Here is a 14,191-nt window from a genome sequence, read left to right on the forward strand (position 1 = left end):
CATATCTGAAAGAACATTGTAACATTAAATTCACTGCTGTAAATATCAAATATCAAAGTCTATATGTGATGTTTTTTTATATTATTATTTAATATAATATTGTTTATAGTAATTATATTTATTTTGATAGTAAATCTAAAAAAAATGTAAATATTTAAATATTTTATATTTATTTTAAAAATATATATATATTTTTATTATTATTATTTCTGGCTTATTGTTTTTTATATTATTTTCCAAAGTAAAAAAAATATATATATTTTTTTGTTTTAGAATTTTTTAATTACTAGGTCTTTTAGTCAAATAATTTTTTTGTAGTATATCTGGAATTTTTATTTTATTTTATTTTATTTTTTTATCAAGAGAGTGTGTGTGTGTGTGTGTGTGTGTGTATATTGTGTGTATATAAAATATTTGATGCAGTATTGTATGTTTCATGTTCTACCTCCTGCGCTGTGATTGGGCAAATAGTTGAACCGGCCCGCAGTTTAGTCATCGTGCAACCAATCACAGCACAGGGGGGCGGGACTTTGCAGCCGTGTTCCACATAGAAAGAGGCGTGGTTTATTTATGGGCGGCCCGGTAGCAGGAGGGAGGAGAAGGAGGAGGAGGAGGAAGAACTGGCCGCGGCTGGTTCTCCCGCACATAAACACCCGGAGTCTGCGGGCAAGAAGGGGCAAAAAAATTAAATAAATAAATAAAGCACACAAAAGAAGAGCAACTGCATCTGATCCACACTGACATCCGACCAGGAGTGCAGGTAAATACGCCTTTATAATACCACATTCAGCTGGTGAGATATGATTCAAGAGATTAATAATCCTAATAATAATAATAATAATAATGATGATAATAATAATAATATTAATAATATAAATAAATCCTGGGAATTGAAAGAAAAAGCGCACCGGACGCGCCGCTCAGCTCCTCCACTGCTTCGTGTCTTTACTCGTGTGCCCCCTTTTGTCCTTTTCTTTTATTCTCTCCATCCATTTTTTTTACCGTGTCATTTTCCATCTTTTTTTTGCCGCTTATTCGGACCTTTTTCTCACCGCGTCTCCAAAAAACGCGCGTCTGGAAACCCGTGCGCTTTTTACGCCCAAAGAAAAAGTGTGACAGAATGTCATTTCCCTACACCACACCAAGTCACATGGACGCCGTGTGTGTGTTTACCATTTAAAATGAATAATAATAATATATATAATAAATAATTACAAGAAGAATAATCATTCTGTCAAAGCTCAGGTGTCCTTCTTGCCTTGGCCCTGGTGGTTACAGGAGCTCCTACGTGGCACTGCTGCTGTTTGTCCCACTCAAGTTCTATTTTATTGCTTTTTTTCATTGTCCTCTTTTTTTGAGAGAGAAAAAAGGACAAAGAGCTGCTTTTGAGGGTTGAGAGGTTAAAAAAAAGACAGAAAAGCAGAATGAAACACACCCGAGAGTGTAATCAGATAACATTTTCCTTTTGCAGCTGAATGAACTGAACCTTTGGTACTTTATTCTCCACACACATCACAATTTAACCATCTGGAACTCAGACGGATCAGAAAATAGATGAACAATAGGAGTAACACTATTTTATAATTATAAAAAAAAAAAATCTATTGCTGCATATGGAAATAGTCTGATTTGGAAGTTTGAAATAAAAAAACGCTGATTCGAGTAAGTTTTTGATAGGCATTAGTTAATTGTAGCCAGTTAGAAGCGTCTAAAAAGCATTCAAAAGTGCGACAAATGTCAGAAACGTTTGATTTATTAACGACAATTACGACTCGATTGCACCTACTGTATCTGTATTTGATTGCTATGTGCTTCTCTTTGAACATCTCATTCCACATTGAGTTCCAAATTGCTCTTTGATCTTTTATTTCTCTTCTGGGAAGATGTTTCACTAGATTTTTTGGAGATTGGTGTGAGATTCGTCCAGCCACAAGTGTGTTGGGAAAGTCAGGAACCGGTGTAGATGAGGAAGCCTGGGGTGTAGTCAGCGTGGAAAATTCATGTTCAGTAAGGTTGGAGCTCTATATGTGGAGATCTTCCACTCCATCCCATGTTGAACAGATCTTCAGGGAACTGGGTTTGTGCAATGTGATTACAGGAACAGGTTCATGCAGGAGCAGGATTGGATCTCCTAGTGAACTTTTTGCAGATGAGACAACATATGGGTGATATATTATATTATTAATATATATATATATATATATATATATATATATATATATATATATATATATATATATATATATTATATTAGGTCTGTCAAAATGAATGGAAATCTTCCCAGAAGAGTGGAGGTTACTATAAGGGCGAATGCAAACTCGATGAGGAACGCAATGTTCAAAAAGATACCAATCTAATGCTCGGGTGTCCACAGATTTTTGCCATTATAACGCATCTGGCGGTAAATTTCCAAATTTCCAATTTTTTTGTTTTTTGACAATATCAATGCAATATCGAATACACTTGGTTAACCTCAGTTGCTAGTTAAGGTTTTGCATTCTCACAACAAAGAGTTTTTTTTCCAATCTTAGGACTTTGATCTGAGCGTTCCCTCGTTTCGATGGATTGCGGTTATGCTCCCGGGCGTATATGTAACGGTTGTAGTACATTGACATGAAAAAAAAATAGAAACCTAATGACCGTTACAAAGTGCTGAAACTGGAGACTCCTGAACGAAGATCATTTAACATCAGATTTATCCAGAGCGACTTGCGTTTATCTCATTCATACAGTTAAGCAGTTGAGGGCCTCGCTTAAGGGCACAGCAGTGGCAGCTAGGTGCAGGGATTTTAGCTCATGACCTTCTGATTAGAAGTCCAACATCTTACCCACTTCACTTGATTTATTAGGACTTTTTACTCTATGCTAAGGTCTTGAAGGTTTTGTGTGTTTTCTGGGAAGTGCTTTGGGTCAAACTGGAAAATCCAGGAGAACAAGACGGCCTTAACTTCCCTCCGTCTCCTCCAGTGGAAAGGAAACCACTCTTTGGAGGATGTACAGTAGGTTGGCGTTTCTAGGTCGCGATGAAGCCCTCGCCTCGTTCTCACACACACACACACACACACACACACACACACACACACACACACACACACACACACACACACACTGCTCCCTCCGTCAACCAGCTGCCTCTTTAATCTCTATCCAAGAACAGAGGCATGTGTGTCCTGGTTGTTTTCTAGCCACAGGAATAATGTGCTGACATCAGCACCCAGGATCAGCATTTGTCTAATCTGTCCACAGATAAAGACAAAGAAAGCACGATGAAGCACCGATTCCAGATCTTTTCACTTCGAGGAAAAAAAAATAATGTTGTAAACACCTGATCATAAGACCAGTATGTTCTTCTTTCTGAACATCCCATTCCACATTGAGTCTCCATTTGCTCTTGGAGTAACCTCCATTCTTCTAGGAAGATGTTTTACCAGAGTGCGCTTCTGGAGATTTGTGGAGATTCATTTAGACACAAGTCGGAGTTCCGTTTCATTCTAAACGTGTTCACCAGGGTTGGAGCTCTATAGGTGGAGATCTTTCACTCCACTGCGCTTTGCTTAAAGTCTTTTTGGACCAGGTTTCGGTCTCCTAGTTTAAGTGAAGGAAAACGTTACGTGCATCCCAAGACGTCTGATACGATTGTGTGCCTCAGAAATGAACTTAAATAACCTTTTTAAAATCCCCAAAACATCCTGTAGAATGTGAATTAAACCACACAAACCATGTAGATGAGTTAAAACTGTAAAACTGATTCCTTTGAACTTTCACTTGTTTGTTTTTTATTTGTGCGCAGCGTCTGCGCAGGAACTGCACATGACCTGAATGTCACGCATCGGTTGCTTTTGTGTTCCGTTTCGTTCTTGTTTCGAAAGAATTATTTTGTACCCCATACTGGAATTCATTTGTTTTGCAAGTAATTCGTGAAAAATAAAATTTTGTGTCGAGTGAATAGATTTTTATCACAAACCTGCAAATCAATATAAGCCAAATTTCAAACCCTGTTCCTGCTTCATCGTCTGTGCTGGTTTTGGAGTCGAGGGAGGGTTTTTTTCACCCAGGGCTTCATGACACTCTCGGCTGCCTGCTGTTTCATTTAATCTTTTACAAGCAGCCATAAATAACGGCAGGTTCCCAGAGTTGTCTCCGAGATCCATGTGCTCATAATGCAGCAGCTCTGGGTGTCAGCAATGCAGTGTTTAAAAGAAAATGGTATAAACACAGACTCAGAAGTAATGAAAGGAAAGTTTATACTACCACGTGTTTAGTCTACCACGTACAGTACTTTAATAGCACTCTTCATAGCGGCCTCTGTAATAACACGATTACAACCTTGGCCTTTTTCCTGACGTCTTTCTTCCTCTTCCTGCTTTATGTCAGGTTTTCCTTTTGAGTGTGTTTATACGTAGAGATCCTTTTCTAATGAATAAACAAAGGAAATCTCCACCAAATGAACGCGCCAGTGAAGTCAGTAGTGATGGGAAAATCGGCTCCCAATTTTTTTAATATCGTTCATCAAAATTAGCAAATCTTTTAATTTATTTGGTTCCTTTGATCAACCCAGCCATTAGGGTTGCACAAGCCAGTGCACTCTTAGTGCCGGTCCCAAGCCCGGATAAATGGGGAGGGTTGCGTTAGAAAGGACATCCAGCGTAAATAAAATATAATGTTATTTTCAATTAACAGATCCCCCAACATGTCTACATACAACTTTGACTGTAGTTCTAATAATGGATGGATGGATGGATAATATGTAGATAGAAAGATAGTACTGTATAGAAGTCGAGAGGTAAACAACTCCATTCTTTGACCCATCACTAGAAGTAGGACATCATTGACACTTTCTGTTTGCTTTATGATCCAGAAATCTTAGTCCTAGCTTTTGATATTGTTTCTTTATGTCTGCAGAAGCCTGTTTTTAATCGCAATCCCCCCTTTTCCATCCTGCAGGTCTTTTAGAAGAGGAGCTTGGACGGCATGCAAAGTTGTGAAATATCTTCGGACAGCACAGATGATCCTCTCAGTAGCGGCTTACGCAGGCATCACCAACCGCGAATAGTAGTAATTGGCGCGGGATTGGCCGGCCTGGCAGCCACCCAGACCCTCTTGGAGAACGGCTTCACAAATGTCACGGTGCTAGAGGCCTCGGATCGCATTGGAGGCAGAGTGCAAAGCGTTCAATCTGGTGAGGTGTTCATTGTAACCTTCGAACGTTCCCTTCGTAAAGATCTTGTTTTGGGAAAAATAATGCTGCTCTTGCGGTTTAACATTTGGCATGACAATCGCCTTAAATAATTTTTTTTTTTACATTTACGACGTTTGGTAGACGCCCTTATCCAGAGCGACTAACAATTCAAATATTTATACAAGAAATCGCCCCTAGTGGCTGCTCTCGTACTGTTTAATGACAGCAGACCGTCTCCAAGAAACAGACGCAACCCGGAAAAATGATCGGTAATTTTTACAATTAAACAGTTTAGGGCCTTGCTCAAGGGCCCCACAGTGGCAGCTTGGTGACAACTTTTTTTTTTTTTTTTTTTTTTTTTTGTTGAAAGTCCAACTTCCTACCCCTTTAACCTCAAACCATTTCTCTTTTTTTATTTACCCCTTCCCAGGTAAAGCTACTTTGGAACTAGGTGCCACTTGGATCCATGGCGCTAACGGGAACCCCGTCTACCACCTGGCTGAGGATAACGGGCTTTTGGAGCACACCACGGAGGATGAACGGAGCGTGGGCCGCATCAGCCTCTACGCTAAGAACGGTGTGGCCCACTATCAGACCAACAGTGGCAAGCGTATCCCCAAGGACCTGGTGGAGGAGTTCAGCGACTTGTACAATGAGGTACAAAGGCTCAGAATTTTTTTTATTATTAATTCGACTTTCATTTACTCATCCACATTAATGCTAAAATGTAGGATAGTCAAACACACTCAAATGCTTTTAATATATTAATTTTAATATATTAACAGAATGCTACCCAAACTTTATAACCAGAGTCTAAGTTCTGCTCTGGCTTTAACTGTTAGAAAAAGAAGAACGTTTAGAAATCTTGGATAAACCCTTGAGTTTGTGTGTTTTGGCAGCTAATCTCTGCAGACAAATAGGTGACCTAATAATAGACGATCTAGGGCGTCTATTTATTTGCAACAGGATGATGTATGTGTGTTTTGTGTAACCATAGGAATTTTGCGTTGTACAAAAGCCCTAGTCGATGCCAATTGTTGGTTTAAACGTTTTTGGTTGTGGTTATATCAGTTCAGTGCTACATACATCATTGTCATTACTCCCAGCGAGTAGACTCTGTAAAATATATCTCCAGTAAAAGTGTCCCTTTAAACTTGAGTAAAAGCCCAAACGTATTTGCCTTCAAATGTACCTAAGTATCCATCTTTTAGTGATTTGGCCGATGTTCTGCAAAATGAATACATCAAAATACGAACAATTTACTGCAAGCAGGTGTTCAAGTTTCATTGTCCAACCCCTGTGGGTTAGTAATTCAGAAAAATTCTCCACAGATTAACCACCTTATGCTATGCACATTCATACCATCCACACAGCTAACACCTTCGAGGTAGTGTGGGATTTGAACCTCGGCCATATGATATTAACTAATATCTATGTCCTTTGTCTCTTCCTTCTTTGTCCCTTCTGTTTCCTTCTCTCTCTTTCAGGTATATGAGCTGACTCAGGAATTCTTCCAGAACGGGAAGCCCGTGGGCGCTGAGACGAAGAACAGCGTGGGTATCTTTACCCGTGACCTGGTGCGCAAGAAGATCATGACGGACCCCGATGACTCCGAAAGCACCAAGAAGCTGAAGCTGTCCATGCTGCAGCAGTACCTCAAGGTCAGAGGAAGACTAAATGTGAAATGGGATATTCTAAAAGAAGTACACACCAATCTTATGTTCAGGTCTCCTCAAACCTTTGACTAATATTGTATGAGTGTGCACTCACGTGACGTGTGGTGCATTATTCTGAGCTACCACCTCCCTCCCTCCATGTATCAGATCGTCGAAATGACCGTAATATAAGAAAAAAGAATTATAAGAAAAATATATAAAAATCTAAATAAAATAGAAGAAGCAAGGCAAATGATCTGCCAGTGCAGTAAGATAATTACACTTGGTAATATTTCTTGAAATAAGAAAACAGATATAGTAGAGGTGCGCAATATTGGCAGAAATTATAACTCGATATTTTGGGGGGATTTAATTTATACCGATATTTTGCTGGTTATTGTTATTGTCCAGGGACGTTAAGGACCATGGACAGCAGTTTCCTAAAATTTGTGATATTCTTCATATTCTGTACGGTGCTAAGTCTACATTTATTTTTACCATTTATGAGGATTTATTACCTCTACAAAGCTATTTTTAAATGCATTATGCGCACGTGCACTGATCTTACCTACTATACTTCATCTTTCAACGTATGCGTGTGTTTTGGTTTTGTGATATACTCGATATTGTCTAATCACACATCGATATTATCGTAGGCGGTATATATAGTTCACCCCCTAAGAACAAAATGACTCAAAGGAGCGTTTTTATTCTTTAAACAGTTTCCTTTTTTAAATTTTTTTGTAAAAAAAATACTCTCTTAATACCAGAGAACAAGAGAATTCCTCTTTAGAACAATTTTAAGAACAATTTAAGAACAATATATTCTGTCTTAAAATGAGACAATGCATTTAATCTAACAATAAGATTACTATTAAAATCAAGAATTTGGAATAAATAATACCAAGTGTGATTATTAAGCATTTTATACTGGGCAAACATAGTCAGCTATTACAGCTAAAATTAAAGTCTTAAAAGATTCAAGTCCACAAATTATGTCTCAGATGGTAATGATGCTTATTTGGCAGGTAAAATAACTAACTTTAAGCTTTACTTACTGAGTAAGAAAAAAAATCTTAATCATAGTTTATGGCTAGAAATAAGATTTTTAAGTCAATCATACAATTTTGTCACATAAACATTTATAAAGAGTATGACATGCATTGAAATTATTTTTACGACTGTCCAACTTGTGAATAAAAAAAAAGTATAAGTACACAAATAGGGGAAAAAACAAAAAAGAAATAAACTTTTGACTAGATAAGGAGATTTTACAGTGTTAATACACTCCTGTGATTAATTGTAGCATTTTCTGTGGTCATATCAGGTGGAGAGCTGTGAGAGCAGCTCCGCCAGCATGGATGAAGTGTCCCTGAGTGAGTTCGGAGAGTGGACCGAGATCCCCGGCGCTCACCACGTCATCCCAGGCGGCTTCATCAAAGTGGTAGAGCTCCTGTCCCAGGAAATCCCGAGCCGCGTACTGCAGCTCGGGAAACCTGTCCGCCGCGTCCACTGGAATTACAGCGTCCAGGACGCCGAGCAAGGCCTGGACCGAGCCGACCACAACCAGGATCGCAGGCCCGGCCCGGCTCCGGTGCGGGTAGAGTGCGAGGACGGCGAGTGGTTCCTGGCGGATCACGTGATCATCACGGCCTCGCTGGGTGTCCTAAAGAAAGCCCACGAAACCCTCTTTTCACCGAGCCTTCCCCTGGACAAGGCCTTGTCCATCCAGAAGCTGGGCATCAGCACCACGGATAAGATTTTCCTAGAGTTCTCTGAGCCATTCTGGAGCCCCGAGTGCAACAGCATCCAGTTCGTCTGGGAGGACGAGGCGCACCCGGAGAGCCTGGCTTACCCGGAAGAGCTCTGGTACCGCAAAATCTGTAGCTTCGACGTGCTTTACCCGCCCGAGCGCTACGGCCATATGCTGAGCGGATGGATCTGCGGCGACGAGGCGCTTCTCATGGAACGTTGCGACGACGAGACTGTGGCCGAGATGTGCACCGAGCTGCTCCGCAAATTCACAGGTCAGAGAAAACAGAGGGTGGGGCTTCCGAGGTAACAAATCACAATGCAAGTTCTTATGCTCCTGAAATCACATATTTAATCGTAATCACTCTGTAAATATGATTAGTTTTTCACACATGGTACTGGATCTCACTTCGGATTCCAGAAGCACCGTGACACTCTTCAACTGTCGATAAACGCTAGCAATTACTCATTCTCCCTTTTAAATGACTCAGCAGAAATCATTTCCACCCTGTAGCCACGCAATATGACATCACAGTTCATTGCCTGAAAGTACTCTATCATTACCTGGAGCCACCCAAAGATCTTCCCTGGTGAGTCACCATGGGTACATTCATCTCTTTTCTAACGCTTCTGTTTGTACGTGTGTACGGTACGTACTCTTCTAGCCTCCAGGGTGTGTTTAATAGCGTCATTAAAACCATTTAAAGTTCAGAGACGCCCAGTTTAGGGCGTGAGATGCATCATCCGTGAGGTGGATCAACCAGAAACCAAAGCCCCTAATGCTTGAGATAATTGTTTTTTCCCCCCTTCAGGTGAAGTCTAAAGTAAACAGTGTACCTCAGAGCTGAATTGCATTCAGTTGGTTACTTAAACTATCAAAAGTTTGTGGATACCTAAAGCTTTTTTTGAGCATCCCATTCCACATTGAATCCCACATTTACTCTATAAAGATGTTCCACTAGATTTTAAAGTGGGCTCGTGGAGATTTTAGCTACAAGGTTAGTTAAGGAGGCATGTGGTGATGTTTACATTCATTCCAATAGGGTTGGTAACTCTATACAGAAGATCTTCCATCGCGATTTATTTAAAGCATACCTTCACCTTCATGTCTTCATGCTGAATCAGAGTATTTTGGGGGTTTTTTACATTTGAAATTTTCCGCCAGTTTTTATTCAAGTTGCGTTACATATTATTTGATAATATTTACATAATTGTGATTAATAAATAAATTACCACTAAGTCTGAGACTTTCTAGGTTCCCCAGACCTCGTGTTGAGAACCACAAATCCACCGATTTCTACCAGATCAGGTTTTAACTGCAGTAGTTCTCATTCTGTTTGAATATAGCAATCCAGAATTTTCACTTTTTCATGAATTTCATTCATGAAGCCTGCAAGCCCTTCTTTTGTTTCCTCTTACGCGAGTCCCCACTGGCGTCTGTTCAGAACGAAGCACCGTCTCGCCAGATCACCATAGCGACATTTACATAACTTTTGCACCCTTGTTCCGCAAAGTACGACTAATCTACAACTATTATCTAAAAGATCGAATGCTAATTACGGACCAGTACGTCAAGATCATTCCATATTTTCTCTCAGTTTTTGTTAATTGTTGTTTCTCGCAGGGAACCAGAACATTCCAAAGCCACGACGGATCCTGCGCTCGTCGTGGGGCAGTAACCCCTACATCCGGGGCTCGTACTCCTTCACCCGCGTGGGCTCCAGCGGGGGAGACGTCGAGCGGCTGGCCGAACCCCTGCCCTACAACAAGAGCTCCAAGGCTCCGGTGAGTCACACGAAGACACTTCTGTTCCACTTTTTCAATTTTGCGGAAAGCTTAGACCAATTTTATAATAGCTACGTTGGATCGTACTTGCTGATAACCGATTAATCTAATCTAATCTAATCTAATCCGTGCAGTGCGCCATCTCGCGTGTAAAAACAAACAGCACGTGGCGTCAGTGATCGGTATAGACTTATAGTAACAATAATAATAAGCTAACGCTCTTTTTTTTCTCGCTTTCCAACCTGCTTCAGTGTTAGCACACATTCACAGGTTTGAAAGAACAACCTGTGCTTCCAGGAAAATGTTGAGTCCCAAAGTAAATGGTGATAGACATCTAGACACTACATTTCGAACAGTTTGCTTAAAATAAAGCAAAAAGGAGCTAACGAGCAGCTATAAATAGACAGGATTATGCCAATTTTGCATGCTAGGTTTTTGCTAACGCTTCAGTATTGAAGGCTCGAACTTCACTCTCATATTGTCAGCCAAATAACAATTTCACAGTTACCATAGCATCTACAATTATACCATGTGGACACCTGACTATACGATTAGGTGCTTCTTTTTGAACGTTCCAGTCCACATCTAGACCCCTTTTGCTGTTATTATAATAATAATAATAATAATAATAATAATAATAACAATAGGGATTGAATGATGGTGGAATTTACCGATAGCTATGCTGGATTGTATTTTCCCACAACTGATTAATCAACCAATGGATACTGGATAAAAAAAAAACACTCCATGTAAAACAGTACTAAATTTTATAACAAAAAATAAAAACAGTACATGAAAATGTGCTAAATGAAATAAATATGAATCTATTAATTATATTAATAAATATTGAAGAAGATAAAAAAGACAAGCATCCAAAAAAACAAAAAAAAACACTTAAATTAACGATACATGGCATCCGTGATTCGGCTTTAAAGGCCGCTCCTGTACTGTATAACTCAACCCGGAAAAACTATCGGTATAGATTTTTGACGATAGTTCTCGCAATAAACTATTGGTGCCAATTAATAAGTTCAACCTCTAATAATAACCTTCACTCTTCTGAGATGATGTTCCACTAGATTTTATGAAGATTTGTGGAGAGAATAAATCTGCCATTTGGGTGTTAGTAAAGTCAGATACTGATGTAGGTAAGGTGAAGAGGCCTGGAGTGCAACCATCGTTCACATACATCGCAATAGGGTTTGGAGCTCTATAGCAGGAGATCGTCCACTCCAATGTCAAGCTTCCAAAAACTTTTGCCGATATAGGGTATATTCACTGACTTAAAGATGGAAAAAGTGTCTATCGGTCGCATTGTGATCTTTTGCTATCAAATTAGCATATTAGTCTGCGATAGGTTCAAGCACTCGAACGTATTTTGTGACATCACAAATATTTTAGTCCATAAATGTATTGTTAAAATATTATAATACGTGTACTCAGTCTTTTTTTTTTTTGCTCTTTTTTTTCAACAGCAGTTGCAGTTGCTGTTTGCTGGCGAGGCCACGCACAGGAAATACTATTCCACGACCCATGGTGCTTTGCTGTCTGGTCAGAGGGAGGCAAACCGTCTCATCGAGCTCTACCACGACGTCCTCAATGCAGAAACCACAAAAGCCTAACACGGAATAAAAGATGCGAATAATCAAAACACAAAACCACTAACTCGTGAGGAAAAAAAAAAAAGATTTCTGTATCGAAAATGACTAAACGTGTATTTAAAAAAAATTAATAAATAAATAAATAGTAGGGGCATTAAACTAATACCACAAAAAAATTTATACTGTAATTAGATTTATAGATATTTAGATATTACTGAGATGTACTGTACGCAGCCGCCGAGTCCGAAGGCCGCCGCTCTCTGGTTCTTATTTTTCTGCGATTATTATTCTTTTTTTTAATCTATACGTTTATAACACGTCTGTAATTTAACTTTTTGTAAGTGCCTTCTGTATTTAATGGTGTTCTTTAAAAAAAAAATAAAACACAGTGGCAAAGAATAAATGTGATCAATAAACCGAGGAGCGTTTTAATTTGCGGCTATTGTGCATGTGGATTCATGGATGTGCAACGCCGCCTGGTGGTCAGCCAGGTTGTAGTGAGTAATTTCGGACACAGCTTCTGTATTATATTAAGTATGGGTTAATGGGTTAAAATAGTGACCTTTATAAAGGTCATGTGATTTGGAACAAGACCAAGAACAAACGCCATCTTTCCTGAGTTGTGTTTAAAATTAAGTTCATTCTGTCCATCCTGCTGATTGTGTTGGCATTGGTGCCTATGTTTCTGAGCAACAGGTTCACCGTTCTGTTGGCCATGCCCAATACTTCCACACCATTCAGCGTGTTCTGAGATGTTCAAAGATGTTTGGAAATATTAGTCCGGAGATCCTGCCCGGTCAGATTTGGGAGATTCAGACCAGTTTTCACTTTATTTTTCTAGAACGCAGTACATTAATGTTATATATTTCTGAATTTTAGGCTTCAGTCTGAGATGTTCCTGGACGTCTTGCAATGTTTGAAAATGTTCCTGGATGTTCTGAGAAAATGCTCTGCAATTTTCTTAGATGTTTTGAGATGTTCCTCAGTGTTTTGAGATGATTGCTTTGAGATGGTGTTCTAAAATGTTTATAAAGATATTTCGAAAGGTTATTAGATGTTTTATGATGTGAAACATTCAGAAATTGGAGATTTGTCCAAGATGTTCTTGCATGTTTTGAGATGTTTTAAGACATTCCCAAATGTTCTTGGATGTTTTGAGATGTTCTTAGATGTTCAAAGATGTTCTTAAATGTTTCAAATGTTTTGAAATGTTATTGGAAGTTCTATGATGGTCAGAGATGTTCTTGCACAGAATATTCTGAGATGTTCTGAGATATTCAGAATTATTTTGAGACATTCTAAAATATTTTGGGATGAGGTGTTCTAAGATGCTTTGAAATGTTTCGAAATGTTATTAGATGTTCTGAGATGTTTATAAACGTTCTTAAATGTTTTCTGCTTTGATTCTGCTTCCGTGAATCCACTGTGGCTGATAATCAGTCAGAACTCGTGTTCTGGTGAAGACTAGAACAGTCGCTGGACCCAGCTACATCAGCTCACTGACCTTGGTAGGCTTTGGGCTTTGTATCAGGACCTGCTGAATAGGAACAAAAAGGTGGGTTGGCCTTCTAAGATCACATGGCCCAGATATGAGAACTTTCTCTTCACCCACTGTAGTTTCTGTCGTGAAGCTTTAAATCCAGTCAGGACGTTGGAGCTTCCTCAACACTGAAGCTTAGTGGCTGCTCGGTCAGTCCTCTAACAAGGATGTTGTCTGTGTATTGGAGGATGCAGGTTGTTTCTGGCAGGTGGATATTAGCCAAAGTTCTGTGCACTACAGCGGAGAATAGGGGTGGCGAATCAACTAAGTCGTGAGGATAAGTAAATGCGAAAAGCGGCTACATTTCCGAGGCCAAAGGGACACTTTCTCTCCCTATCCCGAGGCATCCTGGGGTTGCTCCAGCCCCAGTCACGTCCCACCTCACGAAGATTGTGGATCTTTAAAGAAGTAGATGCCTTCAAACATCCTGAACAATCTAAAAACGTACCAGTGCCAATTGGATCCCACTTTATGTGGAGTTTTGACATTGGACCTCGTTGAGTGTTTAAAGGCTCTGGAATGGAGAAGCTGGTGTTAGATCTGTGATGATCTCAAATGTTGAGCTATTTTATGAGTTGCTCAGTAGCTCCCAGTTTTATAACCACAAATGACTGTAGAAGACTGTAGAAAGAACATCACTCATAATCTTACACTCCAGTGCTCATGTTAGTTCTCACTC

General features: G+C 39.6%; 1 protein-coding gene across 3 annotated transcripts; it reads left to right on the forward strand.

The window, feature by feature from the left end:
- Window positions 1–507: 507 nt before the first annotated feature.
- Window positions 508–12,392, forward strand: smox (spermine oxidase). 3 transcript variants are annotated; one of them, XM_083532397.1, is made up of 7 exons: window positions 570–760; window positions 4,945–5,179; window positions 5,610–5,836; window positions 6,667–6,840; window positions 8,162–8,861; window positions 10,211–10,371; window positions 11,847–12,392. In XM_083532397.1, the coding sequence occupies exons 2-7, from the start codon at window positions 4,972–4,974 to the stop codon at window positions 11,991–11,993; spliced, it is 1,617 nt and encodes a 538-aa protein (XP_083388523.1). In that variant the 5' UTR covers window positions 570–760; window positions 4,945–4,971; the 3' UTR covers window positions 11,994–12,392. The 3 variants fall into 3 exon arrangements, 2 of the variants coding, with proteins under 2 accessions (XP_083388523.1, XP_083388524.1); XR_014531920.1 differs by lacking the exons at window positions 10,211–10,371; window positions 11,847–12,392 and adding an exon at window positions 9,976–10,197 and having other exon boundaries at window positions 508–760; window positions 8,162–9,895; XM_083532398.1 differs by lacking the exon at window positions 570–760 and having other exon boundaries at window positions 4,926–5,179.
- The last annotated feature ends 1,799 nt before the right edge of the window (window positions 12,393–14,191 follow it).

The sequence above is a fragment of the Silurus aristotelis genome, assembly GCF_946808225.1.
Source record: "Silurus aristotelis genome assembly, chromosome: 27".
Classification (NCBI taxonomy): domain Eukaryota; kingdom Metazoa; phylum Chordata; class Actinopteri; order Siluriformes; family Siluridae; genus Silurus; species Silurus aristotelis.

Excerpts from the sequence above, each read along its gene's own strand:
- smox (XM_083532397.1), top strand. The coding sequence starts at position 4,972 with ATGCAAAGTTGTGAAATATCTTCGGACAGCACAGATGATCCTCTCAGT. Across the intron at positions 6,841-8,161 it reads TGCTGCAGCAGTACCTCAAG|GTGGAGAGCTGTGAGAGCAG; the intron begins GTCAGAGGAAGA and ends TGGTCATATCAG. Across the intron at positions 10,372-11,846 it reads ACAAGAGCTCCAAGGCTCCG|CAGTTGCAGTTGCTGTTTGC; the intron begins GTGAGTCACACG and ends TTTTTTCAACAG.